At 38.9% G+C, this 15748-nt stretch overlaps 1 protein-coding gene across 1 annotated transcript; it reads left to right on the top strand.

Annotated features, from left to right (window-relative positions):
- Positions 1 to 225: 225 nt before the first annotated feature.
- Positions 226 to 11731, top strand: tmem181 (transmembrane protein 181). Its single transcript, XM_084738191.1, has 17 exons — positions 226 to 537; positions 2771 to 2874; positions 4627 to 4694; positions 5967 to 6057; positions 6203 to 6321; positions 6574 to 6690; positions 6829 to 6909; positions 7742 to 7841; positions 8045 to 8175; positions 8263 to 8354; positions 8440 to 8497; positions 9154 to 9256; positions 9354 to 9405; positions 9513 to 9595; positions 9980 to 10069; positions 10153 to 10219; positions 10561 to 11731. The coding sequence occupies exons 1-17, from the start codon at positions 404 to 406 to the stop codon at positions 10643 to 10645; spliced, it is 1575 nt and encodes a 524-aa protein (XP_084594317.1). The 5' UTR covers positions 226 to 403; the 3' UTR covers positions 10646 to 11731.
- Positions 11732 to 15748: the final 4017 nt, after the last annotated feature.

Genomic DNA, 15748 nt, shown 5'->3' with positions numbered 1-15748 from the left:
TTATGTATATATATAAAAAAAATCAAGTATCAGTCGGGCTGTTTGAGGAATTTAGGACAACACTAATAATTAGCAATTGTGTGAAAACACACCGGTGTCCCTGCTGTGATTAGAGGCAGCTGTCTGTCTCTGTCCGTGGTGCTGAACTCTGATCACGTGACCCTCCTCCTGTGTGTTGGATATGTGCTTCCGCCCCCTCTTCGCTTTTTTTAACGGCTTTTCCCCCCCCTCTCTCTTTCTTTGACTCGACACAAACAAAACAGCTTGGGCTGCACTTTCAATTAAACGACGCAACAATACAGACAGACCACCGTGCTGCTGTTTTCCAAAGACCGCAGCTCGTTTCCCCTCATCGCCATTTTCAGCCGCCGCACGGCTCGCTGTGTGAGTGTGTGTGATAATAATGGACAACGACTACTCGTCCGGCTTGGAAAACCCTCTGTACAGCGAGCTGAAATACTTCTGTAGGAAGATCCAGGAGGCCTACAACGAGCTGAAGGAGGACCTGACACCTTACCGAGATGATCGCTTTTACAGGTGGCTCTCCTGTTCATCTACCAACACAATGCCTAATCCATTTTCTGCTGCGTTATATAACATCGATGGCTATTTTGTCGCTGTATGCTGTGAATTATAATATGACAGTCTGCACCTGTATGCTAAACAGTTGTTATCTATTATGGGCCCGGTGGCAGATGCAAACAAGGTGTTCATCGCAGAGATTTTTGTGGAATTATTAAACTAGTTTACTGGATTATATTTTCTCGCTTTATATTTTTTGATAATGCCAGACTGAGAGGTAGAAAATATTAATATATTCATTTAAGAAAATATTGGTGAAAATGGAAAAATAGTGCAGCCAATAATATTTACATTTTTTTTTTTTTACACACATTCTTTAAATATTTAGATAATCCCACAATTATGGGCTAGAGGCCTCATGATTCCTATCAAAGGCAACAAGTGTTGTCCTGTGGAAGAGAATTAAATCATGCACCTGCATTCAGTGGTGATGAAACATCTACGTGAATGCCAACGTTAAAATCAGCAAAATGTTGTCGTTCAAATTGGAAGAAATAACTGTGATCGCTTCGATAGCTCATGAGAAATTAAAAGTCAACGCTGACGTACGACGTGGTCTGCGGAGCTTCTTTTCACGTAGATTCAGCCGTTGGTTAGCCGTTACCTTCTCGACTTTAACCGTATGGTCTTTTGGCTAAATGGAATTAGTCCCAACCACGAATAAAATATATAGATCTTATATCAGACATTGACATGTATATGATGGCTTACTAAAAAAGACAAAAAAAAAAAAAAAAAAAATCACGTAAAAAGGAGACAGTAGGACGAAGAGAATCCTACTTTCTTACCTACTCTAACAAGCACCTTTTTCATTACACGTTCCTTTCCTCTAGTTATGTTTAGAAGGTAACCCTTTATTTGCAAAACTCTCGCGAGAGTTGTGTGCGTGGTTTATTTATTGTCCATATTGCACAAACAAAATTATGTTTTGTAATGCAACAACGCCGTGGTCATGATCTGGGGGAGTTTACGGACAGAAAACAGTTTACTGAGGGTATGGAAAGATCATGTTTTCGGTTATAATGGTCATTCTCGCGAGATCTTTGATGGGTCTGGGATTCCCTTGTAGACACGACCGCGTCGTGATCTTTGCCTAACCCTAATCAAGTGTTTAATGTCCCTAAAGCTACACAGATTTTATTACTATTACTATAACTTTACAAAACATCATTAGTTTGTGCAGGGTGCACAATTAAGAAACGGCTCGTTACAAATCTCACGAGAGTCTCGTAAGTCAAGGGTTTCCTTCTAAATTAAGCCTACCCTCTCTTCTCTTTAAACATGTGCCTTTTTGGCCTAATAGAATATAAGTAGCAGCCACGCATAAAATATATGGACCTAACATCAAACACGGACAGGTACATAACGGTTTCATAGACCAAATGAGCATATCTGAGAAAGGATGCAGTCAGATGATGGGAATCCTTCTTCGTTTACGTACCGACGCAAACAAGCATCGTTTCCTACGCCTGTATCAGTGGAAACCCTAGATTCGACAAACTCTCGCGAGATATATATTCGTTTTTTCTTCATTGTGCACGATGTATAGAATAATTGTGTTCTATAATATAACACCGCTGTGATTAAGACCTCCTTAGATTTCAGGACCAAAAACTTTTTGTTAGGCTTCAAGCAAGAGCGTGGTTTACGTTACACTGATAACTCTCGGGAGATCTTTCGCCGGCCCGGGGTTCCCACCTGGACAGGAGCATCCCTCCTTTCCCTTTCACGTTTCCTTCCTGCCCGCTGGCGTCACGTGACTACGGTCCGCCCCGTTCGGTGACGTTGCACTCATTGTCGCAGACTGATGTTGATACACGGATGTGGATTCACAGCGAAATTTTAACGTTTTTCCTCCGCACCGACTCCGCGAACCGAAAGAAATGGAGCTGTAAGTGTAAGATTTGGTCAGCGGAAACACTCGAAATATGTCACTGATGTTTAAATATGTGCGGACACGTGTTAAAACCACTATTTTCTGCCATCTGTTACTGATAGCGTAAACTAGCATGGAGGCTAACAGTGTTGACATATCCGTACCTGAACCACAGGCTGTAGGCTAACAACATTTAGCATAGAACATACATGGCTCCTGTCTGTTTGTTCTTCTCTTCTGTTGTTCAGGTTCGTATGGCTCTGATGATTAGTTTGTGTGTGTTAATGTCTAGTCAATGTCTCTCTGTGACAGGTTGGCCCCCATGCGGCTCTACACCCTGTCAAAAAGGCATTTTGTATTGGTCTTCGTGTTGTTCCTGATCTGCTTTGCCCTCACTGTCTTCATTGGGATTGCAGGTAGGGCTGATCAACGTTTCTACAACATTGGCCCTAACTGGGTGTTGGTCAGGAGACATTTTAACACAGAATTTACGGTTTGTAATACAGAGAAAGCAAGTGAGTCATTCTGCTTCATCATCACTTAATGTTATCAGGCTCTGATAGAGTCAAGAGTACTTGAGGAACACGAACTCCTTTTCACCACTGCTCTGCTCCTTTCTGATAAGTCCAGTGGTTCTCAACTTCCTGTGACGTACCTCTTTGGATGTAACCAAACGTTCATGTCCAGATAAATGCTGCCCATAGGGATGCACATTATTGGATATTTGTAGTTAGCCAATATTGCAGCATTTTCCAACTCATCTTGGCTAATTGCCAATACTGAAAATGGTGTATAGCATGAATGAAAACCAAGAGAAACACACAATAAAAACACCATCATAATCAAACTAGTAATAAATATTTAGATCATAGTACAAAAGTATAAAAAAAGACTGATAACAAGGCGGCCACTGCCCAAAGTGCAGCAGTGCTCAGGTAAACAGAACAATGAATATATGATTGTAATAACAATAATACTTAAACATTCAAGTTCATTTATTGTCATTATACAACACATTAATAACAAAATTTGAGTCGTAGTTCCTTCGTGCTACACACTAAATATAATTTATACAGATAATACATTTATATGGAATGGAATCAAGTAAAAAACAAAGGAATATAATATGCAATATGCAATGATAATATAGTTGACATCTTCCCATAAAAAGTTTAACATCCAGGAATAGTGTTCATCGACTTTGACACCAAGCATCATGAGACATGAAGTCCTCGATCCTGTCAACTCAGAGTGCGATCCACCCCACAGGTTCAACACCTTGATCCGGGATCTTGTAGTAGAGCAGGTATCTCTGTGTGAGCACAACAGTCTCTGGATTATCATTGTTTGTCCAGCCCAGCATGTGCGGCTTTTGCCATAGCTGCTTACTGTAATAGGAATTTTAGTATAGCAAGAACTGGATAGCAGTTATTAATAGCAGGGGGTTGTACACAGTATAGCTACACTTATCTCAACGCGGTGCAGGCAGGTTTATCAATCAAACGGCATCTCACTGACATGCGGAGTTCAACCGTCTTACAGCATCAGTGAAAAAAGCTGTTCCTCAGCTGAGTGGATCTGGCCTTGATGCTGCGTAGCCTCCTGCCTGATCGGAGGGGGACAAGTTCATTTACAGTGTGAGAAGAGTCCATCATGGTGCAGGTGGCCTTTTTCCTGCACCTGTTGATGTAGATGTAGACTGCTGCCAATGATTGGGAAATATAGGTCAATTCTCTCGTCAGTACCCCTGACCAAGGTGCTGGCTTAGAATTGGAGTTGGTCCCCAGGTGCTCTATGGTGGTTGCCTACTGTCCTTAATACTATACTAGGATGGGTTAAATACAGATAATTACTCTGTATGATTGTGTGACCACAATAAAGATTGGCAGTTAAATTTGTGTTGCTGAGGGAATGTGAATTGATCATTGCTGAGCAATTGCAAATAGCAACTTTGCTGTCTGTTATGGAGACGTAAAAACCTTTTTACAGTAAACCTAGATCAATACCATTATTTAATTTTAAAGCCTTTATCAGCTGATACCGATGACAAGCCAATATTGTCGTGCACCCCTGGTTATGTATCTGCATCTTTATAACCTTTCCTGTAACTGTAACTGTTCCTAAACTATTAAAAAGCAAAATGAATTAACTATGTTTTGTTTTGGTAGGTCCTCGGATTATTTCTGAGCAAGAGCACAATGCTGATCAGTTCCTTGTCAAAAACCTCTCGGTTAAGGTAAGATGAAAAGGTGTCTCCAGCAGTGCACATCAGTGCTACTTGATATGCATGTTTGGGATCCTTGTAATGTATGCAGTCACTTGACTTCAGCAACAATGCAAGCACATTCATAATGATGGACTACAGACATTTTAACTGAATCTGTTGTGTGTCTTTGGAAAAAAATGCTCTGTCTCCTTTTATACACGGTGTTTCATCTCATCTCTCATTTCTGTATAAAATCTGTAAAACTAAAGTGCTTCACATTGTAGTTTAGCTATGAAAAATTATTTGAAATGTGATCAAAATCACAAAATGATCAAGTGCAGCGTTAAAATCACAGGAGCTGCAATTTAAAAAAAGGCAAAATGTGTCACAGCATACCATTATAAATGAAGCATTGTAGTGCTACAGAGATGCCCTGACTTACAATTATATTTTCTAGATGTAAGTAGCAAGAATTTGGTGATTATATGTATCACAATACAGCATTACAGTTCAGTTATTGTTATAGTCATGTCAAGACACTGCCATGTGCATCAAATCTGAGTACATAAAAGTTAGCTTTTTTATGAGATAAAATGAAACCGTGGTATCTGCATTTGTATTTATCCCTGTAACATTAAGCCTCATAGCACTACTTTTTGTGCAATCTGAGCAAAGGAAAGATATGTGCTTACTTCTTCCTGTCTGTTTGCATTTTTACGTTAGAGTGGAGTCAGATAGATTACAACACTGCTGCAAATTTTTGCCTGTAAGCTACTGTAATTAAAAATTTATAGTATTTTTCACAACACAATATTACAATACTCAAGAATATCAATATTTTTCTTGCACTCATGGATGTAAAGCAAAATACCTAAGTACAGACTCCAACAAATTTCATATAATCATTTTTGTCTAGTTAAAATGAAATGCAAAAATAACCATTCCCACTAAAAATCAGAATTTTTTATTTTTTTGCATATCATTCTAAATGTAGTGAACCAACGGTATACAATTAGAAAGAAGTTCTACTATTTAAAGGGGAAATTTTTCCAAAAAGTTGCAGATAGTGCAACACATATTGATGCATGTATAGGAGAGGGTCATCTTGCAATACATTGCAGACACACATTTTGTTTATATCACATTGTTCTTTACACTGTGATTCTCACCTGTCCTTTTCCACTCTTGATTTCATGTTTCGTCATGTTAAGACAATGTCTTGTGTGTTTCAGTAACTGTCTTTGATAAGTATCCCAGTTATTGAATAGCAAATTCATTATGTCATTCATTGTATGTTTTCAGACTGGGCCCTTCAATCTAGTTTCTCCTCCCCTCACCACCTACAACCAGCGGCTATGGCTCACCTGTGTGATGCAGGCTGAACACAGAAACAGTAAGATCCCAGAATGAGACACAAACAGCAACCATTACCATGACAGTTGAATGTTGAAGGCATCAGACAGCTTACTCCTTCATTATATTGTAAACATATTTGGCTTTGGTTAATAACAACTTGTTTTTACTGCTGTCTGTGTCAGTGGACGTCTTCCAGCAGCCTTTCGAGATCAATGTCGAGCTGAAGGGGGTGATGCAGGACGCCAGCGTGATGCACATAAACGAAGTGCAAACAAAGTCACGAATACTACACTGCGGGGCTGTAAGTGTCAGTCAGCAACACAGTATGCTTTCATCATCATTAATCATTTAGTCAGGCAGCAGCGTGAGTTTATGAAATGTCATTTATGATTTAAAAAAAAATGAGGTTACAGTGAAGCAGTGAGTGCAGGATTGAATTTGATCATCATGTTAGATAGATGGTGACGTCCTCGGAGCAGTTTATTTATTGTAGTACAGTTGGATTGTTGACAGAACCAGTCGTGAAATAAGTTTTTTTTGTCTTTCCTTGCAGAAATGTGATGAGATCATTGTACTTCATTTGGCCTATCTGAACTACACCCAGTACCAGGTGAAGGTCAGCTTCAAAGGCCTTGAAAATATTTCATCTGAACTCAAAGTCAAGTTTGTGGTAAGTACACAGGTGATATTTGTCTTTTTGTTGCTGCTTTATAATTCTTTTTCATTCTCAAATAGTTTGAGCTTGCAGACCCTTTAACTCTTTTTGTTTCCCTCCTTTTTTGTTTTTGTTTTTTTTATTCCTCCTCAGTGGAAAACGTACAACCCCACCTTCTCACAAGTGGAGATCTGGTTCCGTTTTGTCTTTGTGGTGTTGACCTTTATGGTAACGGTAAGAGCACAGCACATTCATTCTTAATCTCTTCCACTCCACCTCTCCCTATCATAGACCCATGTTTGTCATTTTTATGAGGTAGGCAGGTGATCTATAGAAGGAGATAACAGGTCAACAGGATATGTTGCATAGAAGAGATATACATCGTTTGAAAGTTGGGAAGAAGATAATTTGTGAAACAACCCAGCACTGTGTATCAAGTTTTCTAGTCATAAATATGGAATAAACATTGTTTTCTTCAGATGCCTATTCGTGTTTTAAACGTTAGAGTGTAGAAGGGCTTAGGACATCACGATTTAGGTATATGATGGTCATTCCCATGTCTTAAGTTGTTGCAGCAATTTTTGGGTTGATTTGATTTATTACACAGATTCGGTGGAAAAATTAACCATTTTGTAACACTCAAGAATTGATAAAAAATGGCTACAAAACCTCCAAAATACCACATTACAGCTCCAAGATCTTGAGGAACACCATATAAAAAATCATGCTGTGATTTGGTATCAAAAACTTTTAACATTTTGGAGATTTCTGTAAGAATTACATTTTTGACATTATTTAGCCTCATTCCCAAGAGACTTAGCATGACATGATTAGTAACAACGGATTCCTTTGGCCTTTTAATTTCATATCATAACCAGTATCTTCACTTTAGCTACAGCCTTTAACAAACAGTGATGTTGACCGAGGACGAGGGCGTCCAGGCAGAGATTAATCTCTATGAATTTCACATGACCAGTAATCCAGAGACAGAAGTGACAGTGAACAAAAGATAACTGGAGACTTTAACATGACTTTTACCCAATGCAAGTTTTTTTTTATGTTCCAGTGTATGTTTGCACACTCACTGAGGAAGTTTTCTATGAGGGATTGGGGCATAGAGCAGAAGTGGATGTCCATCCTGCTCCCTTTGCTGCTACTCTACAACGGTGAGCTTCAGTATTGAATTTTAACCCTAATTTACCCATCAGGTTATAGCCATTATGAACCATTACAGATGCACCTTTTATATTCAGAGCTGAAGGACTGTGGTTTCATGTGTCCACTGCAAATGTTAGGTGTTCTCTGATATTTTAAAGAACTTGTAGGTCTGGTTTGTTGCTCATTGTGTTTTGTTGCTTTTGCATTTCAGATCCGTTTTTCCCGCTGTCATTCCTGGTGAACAGCTGGTTTCCGGGGACATTAGACGCTTTCTTTCAGGCTCTGTTCCTGTGTGCTCTGCTGCTCTTCTGGCTCTGTGTTTATCATGGCATCAGAGTTCAGGTGGGTCCACTTCTGTACCTGCACTTTAATGCATCTCTCTCATGATTATAAATCTCATTTCATGGTTTTTTAATGTTGTTCCCACAGGGCGAGAGGAAATGTCTGACGTTCTATCTGCCAAAGCTGATCATCGTAGGTCTTCTGTGGCTCTCAGCGGTCACACTGGGCATATGGCAAACGTAAGTCTGACCTCACTGACTAGCAGCCATATTCAAACTGTGAATTACCACAGGGCTTAACTACTCTCTTTTTCTGAACTTTCAGGGTCAATGAGCTCCAAGACCCGACTTATCTGTATAAAGTGGACATAGCGAACTTTCAGGTGAGACCTTTAGTGGAACTTTAAACAATAGCTTTGAAGCATTGCATCAGAAATGGTTGAAAGAAATGCAAATATTTAGAAAAACTTCCTCAATTCTGCACAAAAGTTCTTACACCCGCTTGAGGTGGTTTTGGCCCTTTTAATGGGAGATGGAAATAATTCTTCCCGAATAAGTTCTGACGTAGTGAATATTAAGCTTGTGATTGGTCAACTGTTTCCACTCCGACAGTCTCCTTATTGCTCCCATGGCTCAATAATACATCCATGATCACTCCACATCTGATGCAACCTTATGCACAATAATACATGAAAGAAACAGAAACACCACTAAGTTTTCTACATTGTTTTTCACTGTTATTCAAACCGGTTCTTCGTGGGTCGCTAAAAGTCTAAAATCCGATCATTTGAATTTTAGGCCTTAAAATGTCTTTCATTTACTTACATTATTTAAAATTCATTTGCTTTGAAGTAATTCAATTTTCCTTCATATCATTCATACTTGTTTTCCATTATGGATGTGAAATATGTCTTGCTTGAATGCCTAAGATGCATTCATAATGGTCTTAAATATAACTTGCCAAAACCTGCACAAACCCTGGTTTATGTCTTCATTTGCTCAGCAGCAGTTTAATAAAGTCACATGTTTTTTTCTCCAGGGCATGAAGGTCTTCTTCCTGATTGTAGTCGTCCTCTACATCCTCTACCTGATCTTCCTGGTTGTCAGAGCTTGTTCTGAGCTCAAGAACATGCCTTACTCAGGTACCACAGCTTACTGCACCACACCTCTCTGGATTTGATCCAAGTTAATTAATTTTATTATGATAAAATTAACGAGCTGTGTGTTTTCTACCACTAGATCTCCGGCTCAGGTTTCTGACAGCGCTGACGTTTGTGGTCCTAGTTATAAGGTATGTTTTAAGGAGAATACAAAAACCTGAAATGACACTGTGATTTTTTTTAAAGCCCTCTATAGTTAATGTGGTTTAATCTGATCCTGTTGTTTTTTCTCCTCCAGCATGGTCATCCTCTACCTGAGGTTTGGTGCCAAGGCTCTCAAAGACAGTTTTGTTGCTGAACTGTCAACTCATTACCAAAACTATATCCTTTCAAATCATATTTTGCATAGACTATGATTTCATTTAAAGGGATTGTCCGAATTATTTGAAGTTGGGTTGTATGAGGTATTTATCCATAGTCAGTGTCTTACTTACAGGAGGTGGCAGTTTGGAGAAGCAGTTGGAGTGTTGGTGTCGGAGGCTAAGCAATGTCCTGTTGTAGACAGAGTCAGCAGCAAAATATTTAGTATAGCCACATGAAAAAGGTCCATTTTTAAAAATTAATTTAAGTTTAATGTAAGTGCATGCTGTACCTTGCCATCAGACAGCCATTTCCCATGGGAAAATGCCTGTATTGGTGAGGTAAAGGATATACCATGTGAGATGTCAGACTAAGAGAGAAATTATTCCTGAACTCCAGACTTACCAGCCGAATTTTTGTCATTCTATGGCCTACTCAACTTTTACTTGTACACATTAGCATTTGTGTATTCCCCCTCCAAGAATGCCCTTTATGGTAGGTAATACAACACAATCAATTCACTGCAGTAGATAATGAACTAGTGCATCAACCTAACTGGTTTTTGTTTAATTTCTCAGACTCCCAGTTGAAGGATAATCCTGCTTTCTCCATGCTTAATGACTCGGATGATGAAGTAATATATGGGTAAGCCTTTGTTAAATTAAATTAAAATGCTCACCATGGCATGACTCTGAACAACAAACTTCATCATCAGAAAACAATATATCTCACGGGCTGAGGGTTAATTTATTAGGGTAGAGGTCAGCAACCTGTGGCTGATCCCATACTATAAGTGAATGTACATTCAGAAAAAACAATAAGGTTTATAATTTTCAACATTAAATATCTTGTCATTTTACTGTATTCAATTAAATACAAATCAAATCATTGAATTCTATTTGTATTTATATTTTCTGCAACATCCCAACTTTTTGCAGTTGCAGTTCTACATGAACTAACTGATGCTTTCTTTGTCTTTTTTAAAGGAGTGATTATGAAGACATGCCTCTACAAAACGGACGCGCCATCAAAGCAACCGCCAAGTACCAGGATGAGAGTGACAGTGACTGAGTGGGATCTCTGTGGAAACTATGAGAATACAATCCAACTACCGTGTGTGTTTGTAAATAAGGAGTACCTGCATTGGGAAATTATATACTGTAAGTGTACATAACTATATTTTTAAAAAAAAAGATAAGTTCCATGTCGACTGAATGTACTGTACTTTTACTGGGAGTTGAGGCGTGGAGCCACTTTTTTTTCTTCATGTTTGCTTTCAGCCTCATTGAAAACAAAGGATGTAAAACTGATGTATAACAATTTTTAACAATTTGTAAACTTCCTCACAACCAGCATCTCTTCACCACCAGATAGTTAAGAATAATCGGGAAAAGTGCTAATATTAACTTTGGATACTTTTGTGTGTATAATCGGTGTATTTTTTTAATTCTTTGTTGAACCACTGTTGTCTCTCTTTACTTGCACTGTGTTGTTTTTGTCATTCCTTTACGCTCTCTGACAGTCTGGGATGAATGAGAACGCCTACAGTATATCTGGCCAAAGCTGAGTGACATAATACTGGTGGTGGAAAGTTACATATTTTTCCTTTTACCTGTGGTGCTGTTTATCCTTCTAGATTGTCGTAGAGTTTGAGAGATATTGGCTGTAGAGATGTCTGCCAAGAGCAGAGCTGGCAGAAGTACACACATTATTTACTCAAGTATAAGTACAGATACTTGTATTTAAAAAAAGACTGGCTAAAGTAGAATCACCGATTTAACTTTTTACTCAAGTAAAAGTGAAAAAAATGCAGGCTCTTAAGTATAAAAGTAAAAAGTAGCCCGCTGAACGACATTTCTACTGGCTGTTTTTGTGCAAAGCTAACTGAATATCCTGTCGTATTAATATAATTCGAAGACTTTTAAACCATTCTCATTTAAAATAAAAACAAAAAAACAATATATTGAAAATAATGCACATTAACTTTGCTCCAGCCTGCAAATCTGAAACATTATGATCAACACACAAACATACTTTAAGACTAATTAAGCCTCTTTTTGTTAGATATTCCCTCATCTCCGCAGAACTGTCAAAATCTTTTGCTCGGCATCAGCAGAAGGTGGTTTTCAAAGTTCTTTGAATCAAGGCATGCCCTTTGGGTCCAAAAATCAACCATGCGGTGCTAAAAAGCTTCTCGTAGGCAACTGATGCCTTTTCCCCCCGTGGTTTGAATCCTCCCCTTTGTTTGTTTCATCCAGTCTGTCGTGCGTGACATGCGCTGATGGAGACACCGAGGAATCGCCTTCTCTATGTCTTACTGTCCCATCAGTTTAGGTGGAAATCTGTCTTTATGTTGAGAACATGACATGATTCAAAATAAAAATGATGAATAATTCTCCTCAAATGCATTAAGACTAACGTTACAAGCCTGATAATTGTGTTCAAATGTAGCGCGTGAAAGTAAAGAGTCAGAAAAATACAAAAGTACAGAAACCTGAAAAATCTAGTGCACTAACTAAATATTTCTATTAAGTTACGTCCCACCTCTGGTAAAAAAGACATTGCTGTTGAGTTTTTCAAATGTAATTTTTCGGTGCTTTGAGCAACACAAACGGTTTGGCATCTATTTCAACTGTATTCTAGAGAAGGCAGACCTCTCTACAGCCGAGAGCACACCAAAAAAAAATCTTATGCATAAAAGCACTACAGGGAAGAGGAAGAACACATTTTTTTTAATTTGAGGTGAACTGTCCCTTTAAGCGCACTCTAACAGTACATTAATAGCACTGATGTGTTGGATGAACAGATAATTCAAGTGCCATAGCAGTGTTGGCTGTTGTCAAGTTCGCTTTGTCCTCAGACATGTTTAAAAAGCCAGAGAGAGAGAGAGAGAGAGAGAGAGAGAGAGAGAGCCTTAACTGGAGTCGGTACCACTGATCTCTTACACATTCTTCCCTCAAAAAGAAGCTTCATTCTGTAATTGCACTTCTTTAATAACTGTATTTATTTTGCCAAACAGTGATGACATTTGATTCTGTATTATCTGACTGTGTAGATGGATGGATTTTGATGAACTGCATGGATTTTTCACAACTCTGTGTAAATGGACTACTGATCATCTGTCATGTTAAACATTTCTTATCCCAGCACATACAGTATATCGCTGGCCAAATATATTTTTGCCTTACGTAGAACATATTTTAAGTGATCGTTTTTCCTCCTCTAACTTTCCTTACATTGCCTGCAATGAGACTTGCTGCCCTTTCCTTTGTTTTATAAAAGTGGAGCGTATGGACAAAACAAAACAGCCAAACAAATGTGTTTCTGTTCTTTACAAATATCTCAACATGTATTATAATCAAAGATGGTGCCTTGTCTTTACATCACTCTGTTTTCTTCTCAAAAGGCAGCGGTCTCAAATGTGTAAATGCTCCGTTTTTGATTCTTTCAGAGTGAATGTAGCTCATGATGGGTTAAGTTGGTGAAATGAGGTCGTTGTGGGTCCGGATATGTTGGAAGCTCTTGCAATTTTTTGTTGCTTTATGAGATAAAAGCTGTACATGTAGCACTCTGTCATGTCACATGTAAATAAAGCAAAGGATATACAGCATGCTACTGTTTTTGTCATTCACTGTTTTTATATATGAAATGTTTATTCAGATACAGCCAACACAGACATGCTGGTTTTAAAAAAAATACAGAAAATCCATATTTTTCAAACATTTCAGGTAAAACCCCCAATTCCAAAAAAGTTGGGGCATTTTGTTAAAACATAAAAACTTTGACCTATTTTTTTTTTTCTTTTAAAAAAAGGGAGGGTTGAAGACACCTGCCAAAATGGGTCAACCACACAGTGGGCTGTCACTTCCAGTGTCTCCCCCTAAACCAGTGTTTCCCAACCCTGGTCCTCAGGGCACACTGCTCCAACACACCTGATTCAAGTGATCAGCTCATCATCAAGCCTCTGCAGAAGCCTGATAACAGCCTGATCATTTGAATCAGGTGCGTTGGAACAGGGAAACAGCTAAAACATGCAGGGCTGCGTGCCTTGAGGACCAGGGTTGGGAAACACTGCCCTAAACTACCTGAAGACAAAGCAAACACAAAAACCAAATAACTAACGCTCCCAGTAACCCCCTGCCTAAACTAACACAACAAACTAAAACAGTATACATGGAGGTGGCAATCTGCTTGGGGAGAAAAGAAGAGGAAGAAAAAGATCTCCTCACCACATGTGCTGTTGTCCATGTGTCCCTCCTCCTCTCTCTACCTGAGTGCTGATTACACTCAGGTGTGCAACAGGCAGAGGAAGGAGGGAGACCAGACTGACAGCGAGAGAGACAGAGAGAGAGAGAGAGAGAGAGAGGACAGGGTACCACACGTAACACCATCAAAACTTCAACAGTTAGTTTCCTCAGTTTCCAAACGCTTACCGTTAAAAGAAAAAGTGATGTGTCACAGAAGTAAACACGCCCGTTTATCAGTTTGAACATTAACTTTACCTTAACGTTACCACTGGTGTGGTGTAATGTAGATATACTGTGTGGAGGAGGACAACTACTGAGTTATTCTGCAGGAACATAAAGATCCACTAGAGGAAGCTGACAGCCCTCCACTCAGCTGATATGGTGGCGCTACTGGTGTGTTTGTTTTTTTTGTGTTTTTTTACAGAGGTAGGTCTGTTTAAATGCCTGAACTCAGCTGATGGGTGGGCTTCATGTCATCAGACAGCTCTGTTTATTTGTGCTAGGGGTGTTCATGGGCACATCTCTATCCAGCCAATTACTAAAGAGTATTCTGTTGAGGGTGGTGGTGTCATATTGCGTCAGATGCCACAAAAACACAAATCACAGATATTAACAGATAAGGTAATCTCAAAATAAAAAAAATGATGCATGTTTCTTTGCAAAATGTTGGATGTGATTCATTGTAAACACAACATAAATGGGTTTGATACTGTTACTCAAATAAACAAAATGGCCTGTCCTTTTATTTTTAACTGTTTAAAAATCGTCTTGCCACCTTTCAACATTTAATTTTAATCCTCTGGTTTATGAGCCTGCGTCTCCTTTGTGCTTCCTCACTTGTTGACGTTTTATCTCTACCTTCTGTATTGCCAAGAGATCAGGCAAACACACCTGCAAAATATGTTGTTTTTCCTGCAAGAGGTTGTTTTCTGTTGAGATTGAATCAATGTATTTGTTGACACCCGAAAGCGTCCTGTGTCATTCGGTTTTCAGCCTAGACCTTGGAATGGCTAATAAAGCTCCGCCACAGGATCCCAGCCTGCGTCACGGCTCGTTGGAGGATAAAAGGTCAGAAATGTAGAGAGAGACCAGCTTATACCTGGCCTTAAAAGTAATTAAAACAATTTTAAAATCGATCCCAAGACAAACGGGCAACCGGTGCAAGGATGCTACTTGCTGTAGGCGATAGACTGAGACAGGTAAACAAGGAGTCACAGTTCAGATCTTCAGATGTGCCTGAGATAAAAGACTTGGCTGTATTTCTCAAATGATAAAAAATATGACCGAACAACTTGCTTTATATGGAGAGACACACGTCCTGATGAAAAACTACACTGAGATCTCTGGCTGAGGGCTCAGCAGAAGTTGCTAGTTTGCCAAGTTTTGCTATGACTTGACTGCTGTTTGCAGAGGGGACAAGTACTCTGATATCTGATTTTGTGAGGGTTATTTTGGGGAAAGTTATTTGACATCCAGCATGTTTGAAATAAACATCAAACCTGAAGAGCGCATTAATTAGAGGACAGATCTCAGCCATTGTAACCCCTTTGTAATCACCAACGTTTTCATAAATAAATTATTTAATTACAAAAATTTTCCCAGAAACTGTAACAGGTACCAATTACATTTATTTTGCAATTTAATTCATGTAACTACTCATTACCTAACACTGCTAGTAGGTAAGCCTTGTTTTTAACCAGGCAGTTGTTAATGACTCGCGGCCCCAACAGGTCACCTTTGACCTTTTGCTGTTATGAGAAGACTCTCCACCCATTAATTGATTTTGTGTCAGCACCTCAAAAAGAAGTAAAATGCGCCCCTTTTACTGATTATAGGAATTTAATATTTTACCAGTGATTTGAAATTTATGAAAAAACATTCAGATAATCATGAGACAACGAATGATCCTTTGTTTATTGTTATTATT

This window comes from Lutjanus erythropterus, chromosome 15 (genome assembly GCF_056507025.1).
Source record: "Lutjanus erythropterus isolate fLutEry1 chromosome 15, fLutEry1.hap2, whole genome shotgun sequence".
NCBI classification, from domain to species: Eukaryota; Metazoa; Chordata; class Actinopteri; order Lutjaniformes; family Lutjanidae; genus Lutjanus; species Lutjanus erythropterus.
Note: the sequence above shows the minus strand (reverse complement) of the source record. Positions and strands in the feature narration are given on the sequence as shown.

Bases quoted from the DNA above. Each gene is read 5' to 3' on its own strand.
- tmem181 (XM_084738191.1), top strand. From the start codon at position 404: ATGGACAACGACTACTCGTCCGGCTTGGAAAACCCTCTGTACAGCGAG. The intron at 6,322-6,573 runs GTAAGTGTCAGT...CTTTCCTTGCAG, and splicing joins GAATACTACACTGCGGGGCT to AAATGTGATGAGATCATTGT. The intron at 6,910-7,741 runs GTAAGAGCACAG...TTTATGTTCCAG, and splicing joins TGTTGACCTTTATGGTAACG to TGTATGTTTGCACACTCACT.